The sequence below is a fragment of the Drosophila subpulchrella genome, chromosome 2R (assembly GCF_014743375.2).
Source record: "Drosophila subpulchrella strain 33 F10 #4 breed RU33 chromosome 2R, RU_Dsub_v1.1 Primary Assembly, whole genome shotgun sequence".
In the NCBI taxonomy this organism is placed as follows: domain Eukaryota; kingdom Metazoa; phylum Arthropoda; class Insecta; order Diptera; family Drosophilidae; genus Drosophila; species Drosophila subpulchrella.
In genome coordinates, this window is record NC_050611.1 from 19,747,387 (window position 1) to 19,766,576 (window position 19,190).

General features: G+C 41.4%; 2 protein-coding genes across 2 annotated transcripts in view; both read right to left on the reverse strand.

Moving 5' to 3' along the window:
* LOC119550137 (matrix metalloproteinase-2) overlaps positions 1-7,573 on the reverse strand; it is an 85,059-nt gene extending 77,486 nt beyond the window's left edge. Inside the window, exon 1 of the mRNA XM_037858637.1 lies at positions 6,585-7,573. Within this exon, the coding sequence (XP_037714565.1) occupies positions 6,585-6,734 (150 nt within the window). The 5' untranslated portion in view covers positions 6,735-7,573. The remainder of the gene's footprint in view (positions 1-6,584) is intronic.
* Positions 7,574-13,160: 5,587 nt separating this feature from the next.
* Positions 13,161-18,291, reverse strand: LOC119549608 (ubiquitin-like modifier-activating enzyme 1). The gene is made up of 4 exons (XM_037857779.1): positions 17,203-18,291; positions 14,876-16,597; positions 14,483-14,791; positions 13,161-14,425 (listed from the first exon to the last, which is right to left on the reverse strand). The coding sequence occupies exons 1-4, from the start codon at positions 17,992-17,994 to the stop codon at positions 13,640-13,642; spliced, it is 3,609 nt and encodes a 1,202-aa protein (XP_037713707.1). The 5' UTR covers positions 17,995-18,291; the 3' UTR covers positions 13,161-13,639.
* Between the last annotated feature and the right edge of the window lie 899 nt (positions 18,292-19,190).

Consider the following 19,190-nt stretch of genomic DNA (forward strand, 5'->3'; position numbering starts at 1 on the left):
TCATATATTATTTTCATATTTGAAATATATTTAATATCAGGATATCCTACAAAAGCCTCCCTTTCCCTATTTCCTTTATAAGATATTGGTCAATAAAAATTAATTCTGTAATATTTAATATTTGATAACTAAGTTCAAAGTACGCTTTTAACAAAACCTGTTAGACATTCATATATTATTTTCATATTTTAAATATATCTAATATCAGGATATCCTACAAAGGCCTCCCTTTCCCTATTTCCTTCATAAGATATATATAGATATTTTTCCTTTATAAGATATTGGTCAATAAAAATTAATTCTGTAAAATTTAATATTTGATAACTAAGTTCAAAGTATTCTTTTAACAAAACCTGTTATACATCCATATATTTTTTTCATATTTGAAATATATTTGATATCAGGATATCCCACAAAGGCCTCCCTTTTCCCTATTTCCGCACATATTTTTTAGTGCATAAAATTCCGTTTGGTATTAGCGGTGCCTTTGTATTCCACTCTTTTGCCAATGCAAATTGGGCATTATTTGTTCTTGTGCTCGGCTCGAAAATTTTTCCGCTTCTTGCATTTCAATGCGTGTTTAGTGGCAGCACCCACACAAACACGTATCGGATGTAGTTTATTTTACCTTTTTCCCTGGGCTGCCCAGCAAGTAAAGCCAAAAAGGCAGCTGGGTTTTTTCTATAGGTCCCTACGTGACACAATTAAAAAAATAAATAGAAAGCAAACCCGCAGCGACTGCACTGCCACCCACAGCATTATGTATTGAAAGCGAAATTTAATAAAAACTTTTTCACCAGGTAAATGCATGTGCATGTTGCATGGCTGGCCAGCAGGGGGCGCCAGTTAACAGGGTCCTTTTACTTCACACAGGATTAAATTTGTGCTCGGTTAAAAGTCAGTGGAAAATTGGCATGTTTCATAGAAACCTACTCTAATCAAAAGAAGGTATTCCACAAAAATATTAGAATGGATTCTATATGCCTCAGAGCAAATCAGAAAAAATGTGGAATATATTAAATCTTATAAGTATATCAGGTTATGAGTCCTTCATTTTTATTCATCTCTTTTTTGTTATTTTCTTTATCTTTTTTATTTCCAAGCTTCGTATAATACCTTTTATGTTGCCTTTTAAAAGGTAATATCACGTAGGGCTGATAATACCTATTTTTTTAATTTTGTGAGTTTTGATAAGCTGTGAATCACGATCTTTAAATTAAATATATATTTCATCACTGAACGTATGCCTTCATTGTTTCTATATTTCCATGACACGCAAAAAGTGGTATAAGGCTGTTAGTCATTGACTTAATATGGGTTCAGGGATTTCCTACTCTCGAATCGTTTCAGTTAGCTGTCCAAGTAGCTGGGCAGGTCTCATTAACGCATTTTACAGGTGTCAAGCGGCATTTGCCAGTGGGTCGCACTCATTGGCTGACAAATTACCTTACAAAAATGTTAATTTATTCGAATGAAACGGGCATCGGTGTCGTGTCAACGATTCGAGCGGAAATATCTGTTATTGTAATGGATAATAACATTTATGTACGGATCAATTTATTAAAAATCCCCACGACTTTCGGAACAACACTGAATCAGCAGCTCTGACTTGAGACTTAATGCGACTGGAGATCGTCGCCGGCTAATTAATAGCGGCAATTTTAATCTGTACCAAGTTGGATCTGACTCGAATCACTCCCTCGCTGTTCCTGTCTCAGATTATCGCATATGGAGTTGGCATTTAAAAATTATACGATCCGATCTGGCTGCCTCTATATGACTGTTACCGCTCGGCGCATTCAACTGGCGCTCCAAGAATTGTCATAAGCCTATTAAGTGGCCGATTGTTTTTGTCAGACGCTCGGGGTTGCCCTTCCCTGTCTTGAGAGTGCCATAAAAGTCATGCCACCGATCGGGGAGGGTTGCATTTCGAACGGGGAACTGGCGGCCCTCCTACCAGGAAGCCATAAAACAATCAACGAAAATGCCCAGAATGACTTCCATCAGTTGTAACTGCGTTAATTGCATTCCGAAAAATGAGGAATTTGATGAATATTAAGGAATTCGGTGGGCCCGACAATGGATCAATTAAAAATGAGTAATAAAGCGTATAACTGCATTGTGCAAACTGCCTTAAATGGCTGCGTAAATAAGGATTGTGCATCATGGCAGGGATTCTTACTGGAAATTTTCCATGCATAAGAAAGACTTTATTAATCATACATTATCGAATTTAATCAAACCGAAATACTCTTATACTAATGATGGCCAGTGCTCCTAAAAATCTAATATAATGGTGTTCAAATAGTATTCTTTACTTTTTAGTGTAGTTTTGAAAACCACGCATTGTATATTATCTTAGCTGGTAATATTTGGAAACAAGCCTCAAAAGTTTTTGGAACTCTCAAGAAATTGCAGGGGTCTTCTTCGAATTGGAAATGAATCATACACATGCCTCGATCGCTTTCGTTTCCCATGACGAACAGGAAACACCTGTTCATGCCACTGACCAAAACTTCTTTGTGCTTTCTTCTGCGGAATTCATTAGAAAACTACCCTCGAGTGGCAGAAAGACCCCGGCCGCAAATAGCAATTACAAATACAAACACGAAGTTGAAAGTCCCCAAAGTCTGCGGATGACAACGCTTCCTTTTGCTGTTTCCTTAGTTGTGCCAATTAGAATTTTGCGAAAACTCGAAAGCAAATTTGCAACAGTTTGTTAGGGCTGTCTCTCTCTATCTCTTTCTATCTCTGTCTTCATTTTGTCCCTGTCCCTGTCTCAGTGTCAGTGGCAGCGGGATCTTATATATATCTCGGGAGGCCCTTCTTCTCCAGACAGATATATCCACAGTTTTATATAGACGCTTGTGCGTGGCGACATGCAAATGTGTGTGGTTGTGCAGATAAGTTAACTTCACTTCACTTTCTATGTGTGTTTGTACATTTTCCGGACTACTTCCGCTGGGGCATGCAACCGCAGTGCAGTGCCGTGACCCTGCCACCCGCCAGCCCCACTCCTTCCATCCATCTATCCAAGGCCCTACCCTAACGATCCGAAGAATAAACCCACTACACGTTAAAACATTAAAGTTTTTAAGTATATTTAGAAATATTATAAGGATTAATACATTATAAGTAATAGTAAAGTTATAATTTTAAGTTCCTAATAGATTTCATATACTGAATAAGTACTATATGTTTCCATACATAAATATATAATAGTATTGCCTACTTTTCGGCACTCAAAAGAGGTATTTTAGAAACTATTATTTTCCATTAGATCATTCGTTTTTCAACAAATAAAGTCCTGTCTTTTTCCACAGTGTACGGCATCTTTCGCTTCGTCTTGGCTCCATTTTCATCATTTATTTGATTACACGCCACTCATAAGCGTGAGTGTATTCGAACAATCCGGCGAGTGTGTGAGTGGGCCGTGAGTGTGTGTGTGTGTGTAAGGGGGGTGATGGATGGGGAGTACGAGTGCGTTTATTGACTTCATGGCATCGCCTAGCTGGCGACACTCAGTCGAACTCAACCCAACGAAACTCAACTCGAGCCGAGTCGACTTCCCAACTCAGTTCTTTTCTTCCCAGTTCCGCTCATATCGCAGCTATATATAGTGCTCCTTATATCCATATGCATATATGTACCTATCTCTATATGGCATATGTTCGCCTCATCCAACGGGCAGCTGAAGAGCGGCGACATCCATCGCTTTCGATATCCTTACTAAATAAACAATATGCGGGCTGCGTGACGACCTCGACCTAAACACCGTTTCAGGGATAAAATGCCAGGAATACCAAATGATACCCTAGCAATATTCTAACTTTAGGTTTTGTTTTTGCAGTACATTTATTATTAAACATTGTACTAATCTTAGAAACACACTTAGGAATTACATTTGAACATTTTTATTTTTATTTTAATTGTGATTCACATTTGTCTAACTACAAAACATTATCAGCATAAAACACCAAAGGGATAAGGGGAAGTTATCTTATGAGATGTACATAAGTAGTCAGTATTTTAAAATGATGTGGTATGGTTTTGACATTTTAGAGGCCTCTGATAGTCTCCACATGAGTCACATAGCCAACAGTTTGAATATTCAATTATCTTTTAATATTAAATATATTCACTGAGATATTTGGAAATTTTAAAAATTCCAGGAAAATCCCCATAATCTTTGTTGACTTACAGCTTTATCTTTTATTTTTTAATATTTCCTGCCAAGGCGTTATATAAAATAGTTCTGATACATAACGTGTATTATTTAAATTCTAAAAAAATCCCTATAATTATTATTGTCTTTCATCCTCGAAACAGGGCTTATATGCGCCCTACTTCGCTCAATCTTTCATATTTTTCCCAAACGTTTCAGACCCTTCAATTACGGCTTTCGCACTTTAATAAACGCCAATATTCGGCCCTGCCATGTGAGCAGAACCGCCTCAATGGCTGGCTGAATGTCTGAATGGCTGAATGGCCGACTGGCGGAGTACATAAATAGTCCATCCTGGCCGGCTCGCATGTCTGGCGCTGTTGAGTCAGCGGCGCGGGTTCAATGTCCTGGCGCGCCTTCAAGAATTCCACGGCGACTCCTTGGCACACAGAAAGCAAAAACAAAAGGCAGCCATAATGGGTAAATTGCTCATATTTTGTTATACTGATTAAAAAGGCGCCCGCGCTCATTAACTGCAGCAATCCGCGAGCAAATGTCCTACTGGCGAGGGCCCTACATGGCCGGCGACGAAGGGGGGCACAAATGCATTAAGAGCCATGGGATTGGGATGCATGGCCCCAAACAATAAGCGTGCATTGTGCACTGCGAACTGCAGCACTACTGGGGGCCCCCATCTCGAGGCGTCTGAATGCACACATGTAAAGTGCGTTTCGAAAGGTTAACACGATCTTCTTTCAGGAAAATAAATGACATACTTAATATCAACAAGACTTCTTCCGCGTAATGAAATTAAGATTTTATTGAAAAACTTGATTTCTCTTTCTTTCTTTATGTTCTTAAATATTTACAAAACTTCCTTAAATTCTCAGTTTCGAGTATTAAAATAGGTTTAACATTCTAAAACTCTGATTTAAATGTGTCCTTTGTTGAAAATGTATAGTTTTTTTGTTATAACAATTTGTTTTTTACATAATAACAGTTAAATGTACTGAAATATATTTATAATATATTATATATTTAAACTTTAGAATATTTAAAAGCTAAAGATAAAAAAGATAGGATCTACAAATTTACTTTAATTGTTATGAACAGTTTTAAAATGGTCTTTAAAAAGGTGTTATATTATTATTATAGATCTATTATTATAAATATGACTCGTGCTGTTTATGCATATGTAGACCATTTTGGGATTTTCAGGTCATAGGCATGAGCAGCCCAGCAGCATCTGCATCGCGGAGTGAAGAGGGCATGTTTGGGGCCTTCAGATCCGCCTTATCTCGATACCCCACCCCGATTTACTGTCTGCTCCCGTACATACAGATACGAATTGACTATCTGAAGATGCTACTGCCACTCTAATGAGAATGCTCTTTCCGTATGCTGATTTTATACACACTAACCCTATATTTTTTACCTTTCCTTTAAATATAATTTCATATTTTTCTCCTTTGTATTTATAAAGTTTAATTATTTATGCCAGAGCAGCAGCAATTGCTGTTCCAATTTGTATCGCAAACATTTGCGGACTTTATTCAACCACTCAACTGTCTGTGGGGGTTCAAAAGTTAATAATTGATGCATTTTTATTGAAATGGGCAATTGTGTCAAACCGTGTTTAAGCATTTATCATCAGTTATGCATTGATTGATTATATTTGTGGGTTATTTAAGTGAATACTTGACAAATTCAATGGGGGATAGGACACTCGAAGCGATTTACAAAAGCTACATATGTGGAAATGGTATATATTTTTTAAAATTATGATTCGCTTTGATTTAAGATTATAAAAATATCAAAATAATATCAAAACTAAACAGAGAAAATTCTGACGTTCTCATCTGAGTTGAAAATGTTCTTGAAAATAGAACGACTTTTTTAAGTTGAAAATGTTTTTATTTTGCTCGAATCAAGATGAATTGGCGATATTTAAGTACATTGTACGTACAAATAAGCTATTAGTTCAGTCCTTGGTGTATACTTATCAAAAAGTTGTTAAATAAACTCAATTTAACTTTTCTCTTCTCACCACTTCGTTCTTATATTGATACCAAAATGTATTTACACGGTTTTTGAGAACGAATGTCCTAATCTAAATGTTCTCAATTCAAGAACAATGTTCTCAATTAAAGAACAATGTTCTCACTTTAAGAACAATGTACTTGGATAGTTTTCGCTGTGTATTATAATTTCTATGTTTTTGAAACGAACGAGAACGAATGTTCTCAATCTAAGAAAAATGTTCTCAATTTAAGAACAATGTTCTCACTTTAAGAACAATGTACTTGGATAGTTTTCGCTGTGTATTATAATTTCTATGTTTTTGAAACGTAGGACTAAGGAAAACAGCTCTATTTTTTAATAGGTACCTCTTAAATGCTTATTATGTTCTCTAACTCACCAAAATATCGTGGGAGAGGGGCTTGGTTGTCTGCATGTCCAGCTGCTCGGAGGTGGGCGGAGATCTTTGGTGTGGGAGGGACAGGTCCTGGATGCAGGAGGCCAGAGGAACGAGTGCGAGCAGTACGACGACGACACTTGCGGAACTCATTTTTCTAGATTTTCCAGCTCTCTTTCTTTCTTGAATAAAGAACACTCCTAAACTTTTCCTCGATCACACGGATCACAACAATTTTTCTTTATTTTCTTTCGAGGCTTAATTAATTGATGGGCCGGACTAACGATTCCAGATGATAAACAGGGAATAGAACTTTTCACTTTTGCTTTGTTTTCGTTGTAGTTTTTTGTCCGCGGGGGTTGACACAGACACACATGCGCATTGGCGGCACACGCACACAAATAGCCGGCAGCATAAAACAGCTGCAGCAACAACAACAATGGGAGGGGGGTGTTGCAGGGTTGGGGGTGCCCTTGTTGTTCTGTTTTGCGCTTCTTGTTCTGTGTTTGCTGCTTTTGTTGTGGCCACTGCTTCTTGGCTTTCTCTCTCCTTTTCGCCCTTTTCTCCGCTCTTTTACATATGACGCATACGAATGGGGGGACAAAAACAGGAGCAGGGGGGGCGTTGAATTGGGTTGGGCTGGATTGAATTTAAATGTGAATTTCAGTATCAAATGCACATTAGCCACTTGGTCACAAAAAGACAATTAATTAGCACGCAGTGCCGCACAAAGCAGAGACTTTCCTTGTTCTTTCGTTTTTTAGTATATTCCCGATACAGATTCCCGATTCCCGGTTCCCGTTGCCCGTTAACCATTAACCGTTTCGCGGCTTTGTTCGCGCCCCCACAAAAGAAAAGACAAGAAGTGGGCGGGTGGGCGGTTGGGCGGTGCTCTCTTTATTCGCATAAGTCCCGTTGACTTTTTTTTGATTTTCACATTTATTTATTTCTGTGCCGTTCGAACTGAAAAATCTCGTTAGACCGCTGAAAAGCGGGTTTACCGCGTGAAGTTCTGGCGGTGACTGCGGACTTGACGCGACGTGAAGCGACTTGCCACCGCGAGCACAAAGAGCTCAAAGAGCGGGCCGCTTCTCTTTTTTCCCGCTCACATCGCGAGAGAAGAGTGTAAGAGTAAGCGATCTTGTAATTTTCGAAAAAGTACGTTTTCAAAATGCTAAAAAACTCATGTAATTCGCGCTCTCTTAAAAGTACACTGAAAGAAAAGAAGAATATGTCTTGATCAATACTAATATTCCTATCTACAGAAACATCTAAGCTCTTCAAAACTATTATTACCTTTATTGGTAAGATTTGCATAATTTCAAAGTAATTATCCAAAGAAAGCCAAAAAAAAACGTTTAAAATCTGTTTTTGAACATGTCAACTAGGTAATTTTGCTTTCAAAGATTAAAAAAAAATACATGACATGTTTTAAATAGGTAGAGAATGTATTTTATGAGATGTATTAGTTTAAAATTACAAGGTTCAAATTACTTCAATGTTTTCGAAATTTACTAAAAGTGTGTACAAGCAGTAGTTTGACTGAAAAAGACTCCACCTAAATTAAACAATAATATCATGTTTAAGGTCTTTCACCTTTAGGTAACTTAAAAATCTGGTTTAAACTTAGTAAGTCTATGAAAATGTAGAATTTGATAAAATTGCGTATCATTTTCAACTTCAATCGCGACATACATATTATTTCGGAGGAATAAAAACGGAAAACATAGCTCCCAAAATCTTTTTAAATTTCTAAATGTGAATAATCCTAACGTTTTTTTAGTATACTTTTTTTTTATTAAGTATACCTTTTTTCTTTTGTAAAGATTAATTTTCGGTGTATCTCTTAAAAGTATTTAAGAGAGCATATGATCGTTGTGCGTGCGATTTTGGCTACCTAAATAATTTTAGACATAACACGGTTTTACCAAGACTGGAGTCACCACAGATTGCACAATAAATACAAAGCAGATGGTGTATAGTTATGATTAACGGAAACGTTTTGTGCCAAAGCCAATGAAATTAAAAAAGTTGAAAATGGTGACGGATTAATTAAGAAATTATATATTTTAAGATCTTAGATTTTATATGTTTTTTAATGTTGTGAATGAAAGAAATTTACAAAAAAGCTTACAATGACTCAACAAATTTTGGTTGGTTTCACTTTGATTTCCTATTTGGTTTGGTTTCCTATTTTTCTGTGCCTCATTGAGCGTACCGGTTTTATTTTTGAATGAACGGGTAATCAGTTTACGCACGAATATTGACTGCTAGCCGATTACTCATCGTACTACTCAACAGTATCAGCAACTTTATCACAACATTAGGGAATCCCAGAAAGTCATTGATAAATCCGTATCACAAAAACCTTGATAAAAAATGATATGATAATGATCAATGTCTGTTTAAATTGAATTTACAACACAATCAAGTTGATCTTGTCTATTGATAACTAGAAGAAATTGGAAAACATTTACGGGTTTTACGTGCGTAGATCAAGAACAAACTCAGCTTACTAATCATAACCATAAAAATAAGATCATTTTGACAAAATGATTATGGTCAGCCCTGTTAAACACTTTAAAAAATCTAGGACTATTCTTGAAATCAAGTATTTATTTAGAATTCTGATATATGTAGTTCAACCTTTTAGATTCTGAACTAATATCATATCATATCTATCGGTTTTGATCTTATTGAGTCGCACAGCACTGTACCCACAGATATCCGAAACAACTTGCCGGCTTTTTCTGAACTTAGACTGAGGTCTTGAGTTCAAGTGATAATTGAACACGAAAACGAATGCAAAACCGATTCTGCTCTGCAGCTGACCTAAATTAAGAACAAATGACAGTGACACATGATCAGCCCTCCAAAAGGTGCGTAATTTTCGAGGTTACGGAATTACTAAATTTTTGGCTTATCGGTTCGAACGTGTGTGCTTATTACTCAATGGAAGATATGTGGTTTTCGGCGGAATAGGTCGCTGTGTTCATTACTTAATATATACGTATAGCCGTTCTGGGTTGCGGTTTCCATGGTCAGGATCGAGAAGTCAGTTATCGACTGTTTCCTGCGGAAGGGAAAGAGACGATAATACGGATCGGCGACAGCATAAGAAAGGTTAGTAACTTTTTAATGTCAGTGACTCAGCGGGGTACTATCATGTTTATTGCCTTTCTCCACGAGCGCTGATAGGCGTATCTATAGCTCTTTCCATCCCACTTGGGCCGGTCGGAAGAGCAGTCCTCGATTTAAGATCGCCGGGAGCAAGTTCGTGATGTATCAATTATGGAGTGTGTACGACTACGGGTACGGAATACGGAATACGGGTATGGGTATGGGTATCTTCGCTGCGTCCGCCTGTCGGGCTGCTTGTACTAGTATTGCATTATTTGTGTGGGTGGTGGCATGGACGTCAGGCCGATATGGGGAAACTTATTTATTTATATGCGTGTCTACAAATGAATGGCGTTCCTGAGCCTACACTCAAACATTTATGTATTTATATAGAACATTTTAAATGAAATGTCTTTATAAACCGAACTTCTTATGTAGGAAAAAATGATATACTATGAAACAACTTTACCATTTTACCTTTATTTTATGATTTTGAAAAGTAAATTATTTTGTTATTAGTATAAGATCATATTTTTCCATTCTCATCTCATTATCATTTCATATATCATGACTCGGAAAATGCAGCTACCTAGATATATACATTTAAATGTATATTAAATTTACAACTTCATAACCAAGCCATTTAAGTACACCATAAAATTAATATTAATTACAGAGAATACCAAAGTCCAGCCACAAACTTTTACAGATGTATCCAACTCGCAAGTCGTATATTCTACAAAGCCTCATAACATGGGTTTATCTTTTTTGTTAGTGCACTCAGGGGTGGGGTATCACTTCCCATTGTACAATGACTCAATTTGAGGTGTTCAACTTATCCAAAATGGAAGTGCGCCACTGGTCGGACATGCGATTTACATACTACCATTTCCCAAGCGTGCGAATTCGAACACGTTCCTCCACAGGCAGGAAATCAAAGCAATTACTAATTGTGTTTTACACAGCCCCAAACTTTCTCAACATGACGAACATGACCGAAGTGCGACTTATGGCCAAATGGGCAGGAAATGCCAGCCCAATTGACCTTCCCCCGCCCACGGGCAGATGTATCTGTATCCGAGTAATTAATTAAAATATGCATCCAGTGCACTCGGCTCTCCGCTTTCCCTGGACTCGTCCGTTGCTCTCGTCTCGCCTTGATGTGTCCATCTGGGAGAACGGCATCCAGTGATTTCCATTTAACAGGTCCATTAATCACATTCGGAGGAGTTTGGCTCATTATCGCTGAGAAAGTGTCACACGGCCAACGTGCAATTTATTGAATTCACTCACTCAATGGCAAGAGAAACAGACAATTAATATAAAAACAAGTACACATTAAAATTCCACATCCGATTTGCATGAGAAATGCCGAACTGTCGACCGAAAAATCCGAGTAATGAAACCACCGCATACTTTGTATATTAACCAACAGGTTGTGGGCAATAAAAACAAAAGATTTTAATTTTTGGCTGGCGCTGAACGACATTTTAACGCCCTACCCTAAAAAACCAAACAGGGAGCTTTTAGCTCGATCCAAGGCCGAGATAAGCTGGGAATTCGATGTATAATTTACGAGTATAATTCTTGCGTTCTTTTCACACCTATGTAAAAGCGGCTCCATGGGTGAGTGATTTCCAAAAGAGAAAAAAATATCCCCGGTGGCCCTCTTTTTCGAATGAGTCAACAGGCCCCAGATCATCAGCCAAAAAACTGACGCACACTAATCGCGAAAACGATGAAATTGAAATCTATGGGCTCATCCCCACGAATCACGCAGAAAGCGAAATTTCGAACAAAGAATGTATTTTGAATGTACGTAAAACCACATTACTGGATGAATGTGATTGACAGGAATTGGATTGCATTTTTGAAATTTCCAAATGACTGTGTGCATTTCAATGACTAAGAATCCAAAACTCGGGTCTTATCAGTTTCAGGGAAGATTTCTTGTACGCATGGTAAACTAAAATACGTCCCTTAAATGTTACTGTATAGCTCAGAAAAGGACTTGGCTGACATATGAGACGTATTTGAGTGATGGCCTTTCGTTTTTCGCCCGTAAACCAAGTTATCTAGCTGTTGTTCAAGTCTTCCAATTTAAGATACAGATACTATGGTTCGGACATTTGTGGGATTGTCATGACCTTACAGAACTAATAAGCAATAATACGGGAAATACAAAATTTTAGATTATAAAATTGGTATTTTAATCAAAAAGGTTGTACAATCCACAATATTATGGATGTCGTATTTTAGAAGAAGAGATCATTACTCAAACTTGCGTTTTAAATTGTTAGATTGCAAAGCAAATTGCAAGAAGTCCACTTTGTCTTAAATTTAAATATATAACGCTTGGCAGTGTTGCCACATCTAATACTGCTTTACAAAGTGTGCTTAGCCCAAAAGTGTGCTCAAAAAATATAATAATGTATAAAACCGAACAATGGCTTAGAAATAATTATTCTATCCATTTATTTTTAACCTGCAGGAGCCTGCAGTTTTCTAAGCCTTCACTGCTACATTTGTTTTCTCGATGAAAATTTTAAAGTGTTATTAAATTATTACAAAATCTTTCGAACCTTACAGAGGTTTTCCAAAACTAGTACGTGGAAGTTGTTAGCTTGAAACTGGCAATATATATATATTATCTATCCAGGATCATTTCCGTTTGGCCCTAACTTTCTTTTTCCTAATTTTAAACTAGTTTAACTGTAATCAGTACTACTAATCTGCGAAAATTCATTGGACACTATAAATTTAATGTTTACAATAGTTGGACCCATTCCTACCTAAGTGATAGTTCAGCTTTAGGGTTTACGTAATAACAAGTTAAACTTGTACATTAATGATAGCCAAAACAAGAAACTATCATGAATCGGACGACGAACGCAAAACTTTGATTGGCCTGCCTGAAACATACTTCTTAGCCGAATATAGGAGTGGTGTGTCGAGATGCACCGGCGTTCCACGTCTATCCTTTTCGGCCATATCCACTTTCCCCGCCTGTTTGTTTCATTAACTGCATAATTCAGGCAAGTTTCCCAAAAAGCCGCAAGAGGCCAAGAGTGAGAAGCGAAACTGCATAACTTTGGCCATACTTCAGTTGCATTGCGTGTAATATTTAATTATAAGACGCCGCCCCCGCCCCCGCCAGCGTTTTCCTCGAACAGTGCAACTTTACTGCACTTGCCAATTGCACTTTGGTGGCAGCCGCCTCCTTGGGGGTGGCATAAACGTCTTGGGAGGGCAGGGCATAAAATATTTAATTGTGTCACGTAACTTTCTGCCAACTGACTGGCGTACGGATATAGATGGCATCCCTTATATATGTACTCCACTTGCAGAGCAGTATGCATTACAATTTTAATTTCTGAACTGACGGGGGAAATGAGATTACCAGACGTCAAGTGCTGAACGAAATTATCTGAGTCATCTTGAAGGGGGGCGATTACTATATGAAATATACAGCTTTATTCATTTGCTTTACTCCTTTTTTTAATACAATGATGTAATTAGTTTATACTTTCATATAAAAAAAATATATGAGTGAAGTGTGAAATTTTCCGTCTGGCTCATTCAGTTTCCAATTTCCAATTACTCAATGCGATTAAAATCCGCCTTCAGTTTTCCGCAATTTGTTACTTTTACAACTATGCTGAGCAGAGAGTTTCTTCAGATGCAGTTAAGTTTTTGCTTTAAGTCGAGTCTTTGTATTTCGTATGATGCGAATTCATTTGCCATTCCTTAGAGGATACACACACATAATATATAATTTCTAGATCTGGGCTGCTCCTCGTAATGGTGGTTGTGAAAATTAAAATGCAAACAGCTAGACATTACTTCTGCGTTAGGGCTATGCGATTCCAAAACGCGGCGCCGACAACAAAACGGGATCGTAAAATAATTTAATGGTTAAATTAGGAATATATATGGGCTTAGGGGAGCGTGTAGCGGACGTAGGGCACCTCAACATCCTCGCCGTCGACGTCGTTGCAGCAAATCTCGAAGACCAGGGATCGCTCGTGCGATTCCAGGCGGCGTTTGGACACGCGACGCACAACCTCCGACATGGGCAGCGGCAGGCGCTCCGAGCACTTGGCCTTGGGCATGAAGAAGGAGTACAGCATGGACACGCCCTGCGACAACATGGTGATCTTCAGCTTCTCGTTCTCCTCGAAGTAGGTGAGGAACTCCTGCAGCGACAGCTCGCCGGTCACCTCGAAGCGGTCCCACAGCGTCCACTCCTTGCCGTAGTATGTGTTCTTGGCGGCGGGCAGCGGCTCAGAAAACGCCATGAATGGCAGAGCAAGATTGGCGAAGCCGTTCTTGAACTTTTCGAGATCCCGGTGGCCTACAATCAGCTTAATCACCTCGAGCACAGCCAGGCCAGACAGCACCGACGTAGTGGTGGCAATGGCAGGTATGATCTTTCCCGCAATCAGCTTGGACTTGTGGCGATCGGCAGGTGGGATCTTGTAGTTGGCGGCGCGCAGATTTGAGCAGGCCACAATAAAGTCCATGTGCAAGTTGTTGTCGTCGTCCTTCTCGAACTCCAGAGGTGTGATCTTTGAGCTCTTGTCGGCATTCTTGAGTAGCTCAGTGATGATCTTGTCCACGCGATCCTGGTCCAACTCACCATCATCGAAGTTGTTGGCCGACGCGGCGGCGGCTGCCTCATTGGTCTCGATTTTCACGCCCGAACGGGGCTTGAACTCTGGCACCTATAATACAAAATAATTGAGAGATGGTTTCCGACTGGATTAAACTCGACCACTTACCTTAACCTGTTGCACCAGCTCCGCAATCGTCTCCCGATTGCGCACCTGCTCAATGCCATAGACCTCGGCTCGCAGATTGGCTCCCGCATAGATAAAGTCCAGATGCATGGGGTCGTTGACATCGAAGACCAGCGGATCGGGGCACCGCTTGGGACCGGACCAAAACGGTTGACCACTGGAGGTGATCTGATCGGGTGGGAAGTTGAAGAGCAGCTGTTTGATCTGGTTGACATACTGATCCTCCCAGTAGAGGCGGGCCCACTCCACGCAGTGTGCGAAGCTCTTGGGCTTGTCGTCGATCAGGGCTTTCTACAGAATGTAAAGAAAATTACAACGGTAAGAGATTGTAAAATCTTTAGAACAGGTTAAAGGTAAAATTAAATCAATTCTTACCTTGATGGAATCGAGGATCTCCAGAGGCTGAATACCCGGCAACTTGGCAATTCGCTCAGTGAACTGGGGATCAGCAATGTACTGGGCTGCGTTTTCGGCGGACTGTTTAAAGACGCCCTCGAAGGCGTCGCGCGCCCACTGCAGAGTGTGCTCAATGGCATTGGGGAAATTCTTCAGCGTGCAGATGGGTATACTCTTCTCGGGAGGATCCTGCGACGAGCTATACGACTCAGTGGCGAACGGCACGATCACCTGGACGTTGCCCAAGGTTCCCAGTGTTCCGGTCTCGACCAGCGGGATGCGGTTGAAGATGCACTTGCGATCCATATAGATACGTGCATCCACGTTGTCCAAAGCATTGGCTACACCGTGCAGTTTGCCAAAGAAGTCTTCGGAGAAGACCTTCTCCGTTTCGGCGCCCACACGCAGCTCATAGGCGGTGACATTCACTTCCGGATTCATGCGTTTGATGGCGTCGGCAGCCGTCATAGATTTCGGCTTCTGTACATCGTGCGGCCGGAACAAGAACTGCCGGTTCAGATTCGACTTCTCGATGAGATCCATGTCGGTGACGAAAATCTGGCCCTTGCCAGCTCCCAGGCCCAGCATTCCAAAGTTCTTCAACAGCTCACAACCGATGGCTCCAGCGCCGACAATGAACCACTTGGCGTCGGCCAGCTTCTCCTGGAACTTCTTGCCAAAAATGGCAATCTGAGAATCGTATCGCGAGCCCACGGGCTGGGCATCCGCCTCCGTAACGCCCTCAGTGGGCAGGCACTCCAGGGCGTCAAAGTAAAGCCACTGATAGATCGGAGTGAACTTTCCGCTGCATGCCTTGAGCACTTCCTGGGCCACAATTCCACCAACAGCCGCGTCCAGCGGGCACGTGTTGCCCGAGCAGATCTTGGCGAATTGCAGCACCAGCTTTTCATCGACTTCTGCGCTGCTGCTGGCCCGGCACACCTCCAGGAAGCTGTTGGCGTCCTCCTCGTTCCACGGCCGCGGCAAGGCTCCATTGTGGGCCTTGCGGTAGCAGGAGAGTGCATTAAAGGCCACGTGCAGCGTGGCCGGGGAGTCCAGCTTGGCGAAGTCGGAGATCAGGAACTCGGGCTCCTCGGTGGCCTGCGCGAGGGGCTTGAAGCTGATGGTCTTGGGCATCTTAACCTGTGTGGCCACACCGCCGCTCTTGTATTCGCCGAACTTGCTGGTGTCGCCGATGCTGAAGGTGTACGGTCCCAGCACGGTGATTTTAAGGGGCTGGCAGCCATTCAGCTCCTGCATGCCCTGCACCTCCGAGAAGGTGACATAGTCGCCGTCGTTGAAGCCATGTCGCGTCTCATCCAGGCAGGTGACCACTCCCTGGGCATCGTGCGTGATGCTGGCAATCATGGTGGACACCGGCTGGGTGCCATCCTGGTCGTAGATGGTGAAGTTATCACCAAAGTCGCAGAACACCTTGGCAAACAGTCCCCGCGTCTCGGCGATGATCAAAGCAATGCCGTTTTCGTGGGCAAACTTGCCGATCCTCTGCTGCTCCTCCGCATCCGAGTTGGTCAGCACCACGACGCGGAACTGGCGCAGGAACTCCTCGGTAAGCGGTCCCGTGTGCGACACGGTGCGCACATAGCTGTTTAGCTCGGCCAGCTGGGCGCAGGAGGCCTCCGCCCGGTTCTTGCCGAAATCGGCCTCCGTAAGATAGAACTGCGATGACAAATCATGGAGCTGCAAGGCAGAAAGCGAAAATTAATATATTGCACAAGTGATGAAATTAGCAAAGGCAACAGCCTATGACTAACAAAAGAATATTTGTTGAGTTTCCAGCTACACAGAACGAAAAATCCTAGTATCAAAATAACATATTTAACCAATAGTTTAAGATATTTAACTACCAAATTTATATGTTTGAATATATTGACTTGGTACTTTTTAGTTACAACATTGAAGTTCTCTTAAATATATGTTTCCACACAATTGTATCTTTCAGTGCATAAAACAAAAGCGAATATGCCGAGCAAAAGGGAATGCAAAAACAATTGCAGCCCGCTGTGCGCATACGGTCGTCCCGCTCGCACACTTTTCGCATGGCGCAGACATTTTGAGGCAAATAGAAAAAGAAGGAAAACCCGAATTACACACACAAAACCTCTTTGCAGGCAAATAGAGATGATAACCTAACCTAATTTCGCGCGGAGTCCAGACACTGGGATGAAATGAAAAACTCTAAATGAATCACCGAAGACCAGGGCTGGCAAAACTGCCTTCCCGGGCATTTCCCGCGTCTGCCTGGAAAATTATCGATTTTTTCTTCTTCGCCCCCACACACATACCCCACAAGTTGCTGTGTCATGCAGGGTGATCGATTTCACTCCGCCCAGAATCACATTCTTGGCAATCTCCAGACCGAGTCCTCCCAGTCCCGACAGCAGGATGTCCGAGTTGGCCATCCGGCGCATGGCATCGTGACCCAGGACGTACAATTGGCGCGAGTACAGCGATTCATCGATATCTCCGCCGGCGGCGGCGGCGGCACTGTTTCCAGTCATGCTGCTATTGCCCTCCGGTTGCCGATTATTGGTACTGTTATTACTGCTATTGTTGTTGTTGCTGGAGCTGACTTTGTTGTTGTTCGTGGTGGTAGTGGTGCCACTCGATCCACTGGAGGAGGCTTCTTGCGATTCTGCTGTGGTGGTGTCCAGGTAATTGCGCTTCTCCGGCCGCTTGCTTCCTTCCTTTTCCACTGCTGACGAGGTACTAACGTCGTCGCCGCTTCCCTGATTCTGTTTCGGTTTCTGCTTTTCGGCCCGCTTCGTCGTCGCATTTATGCCGCATGTGTCAGAGGTGGACGACGATACGCACAATTCCAGCTGGCGCTCACTAGTCGTCTCGCTCTGGCACTTGCTCGAAATGTCAACGCCGCCTGCTGCTTTGTCGTGATTTTCGTAGTTGTTGCTGCTACTGCTGCTGCTCGTCGCTCCGCCGGCTTCTTCCTCCTCCACCTCCATCCCCACTCGCCCCTCACCGTCACCCACCAGCTCCAATCGCCTTTTCTTGGCCAGCGGCGAATGGTCAGTGGAGCTGCAGGCTGGCGAATCGGCCATCAATTGCTGACCGCTCGACATTGTTTTCTCGCCGAAAATATTGGCAATCTAATTTCCCAGTTGCGGCTGCACCGCTCGCCCTCTCTCTGTCGCACACACGCACACTGCTGAACGCGGACACACGCACACGGCTGGACAGTCGGAAACACGCGAAGGCGTTGGAAGGTGGATTTCCAGCGGATGAGAATTTAGCAGGTTTTTCAGGACAGCGGATCCCGTTCGTGGCGAAATTTCACACCTCGCACTCCCAAAAATACAGAACACGCACGATCGAGTTGCAATATAGAATTCGCATCAGTGTGGCCGCGGCTGTTGAAATTGGCAAACCAAACCAGTGTGCCCGTGGCACAGAGCGAGCTAGAGGTGGACAAAAAATCAATGCCTATCGATACCAGCGATATTGCCAGAAAAACTAATAGGTTATTTTACCTTGGCGGGTCGAGATTTGAATTGTCGACTAATAGGTAGCACCTATTTGTCTGAAATTAGGATGGCATTTGAATTGAGTGCGCAGACCAAGCCTCTTTAGCTTACTCGATTTATACCTAATTTAGGATTAGGTCAATCGGACCCGTTTTAAAACTCACCACTGTCAAACGCGAAGGCGGCAGAATTTGAACATTCACTTGTCAAAGAAATGTGTTCATTTAACTACCGACTTGAAGAGTAAGTATCGTGTTTTTTGAAGATGGCAATATGGTGTTACAATTGTTTCGTAAATACCGTAAAATATATACAATAAATAACATTTAAGGTATTCCCTAAAATGTTTACCAACGAATTGTTTACTTTTGGACTTGTTTTTATCAGCCATGTCCAATACAGCCATGTATTGATATAGCCATGTCCGTGGAGGATCAAGTTTTGAAAAGCTCCCCGTCTATGCTCATAAAAACGATCGGATATAACATGCAAAATTAAAAGATATTTCGCGCAGTGCCAAATCCATTTACATGAATCCTTCCAAATCGAATTTTTTATGAATACCTTGAAGACGGGAAAAGCACGGGACGATCGGACGTCTAAATTCGATAGCTTCCATTTGCTCCCGATTTCGATCTATGCTGATTTTTTTTTATGTGTTATTTTGAGTTTAAAACAAGAAAGGAAGTTAGCTTCGGCAAGCCGAAGCTTATATACCCTTGCAGCTATAATTATTTAATTTAAAAACACAAAAAATGATATTCCCAATAGTATAAGATAATATGTCAAAAAAC

What these genes read in the sequence shown, in the direction of transcription:
- LOC119549608 (XM_037857779.1), bottom strand. Translation starts at nt 17,994, where the DNA reads ATGTCGAGCGGTCAGCAATTGATGGCCGATTCGCCAGCCTGCAGCTCC. An exon ending in ATGACACAGCAACTTGTGGG is followed by an intron (nt 16,598 to 17,202) that starts GTATGTGTGTGG and finishes TCTGCCTTGCAG; the next exon opens with CTCCATGATTTGTCATCGCA. An exon ending in AGATCCTCGATTCCATCAAG is followed by an intron (nt 14,792 to 14,875) that starts GTAAGAATTGAT and finishes TACATTCTGTAG; the next exon opens with AAAGCCCTGATCGACGACAA.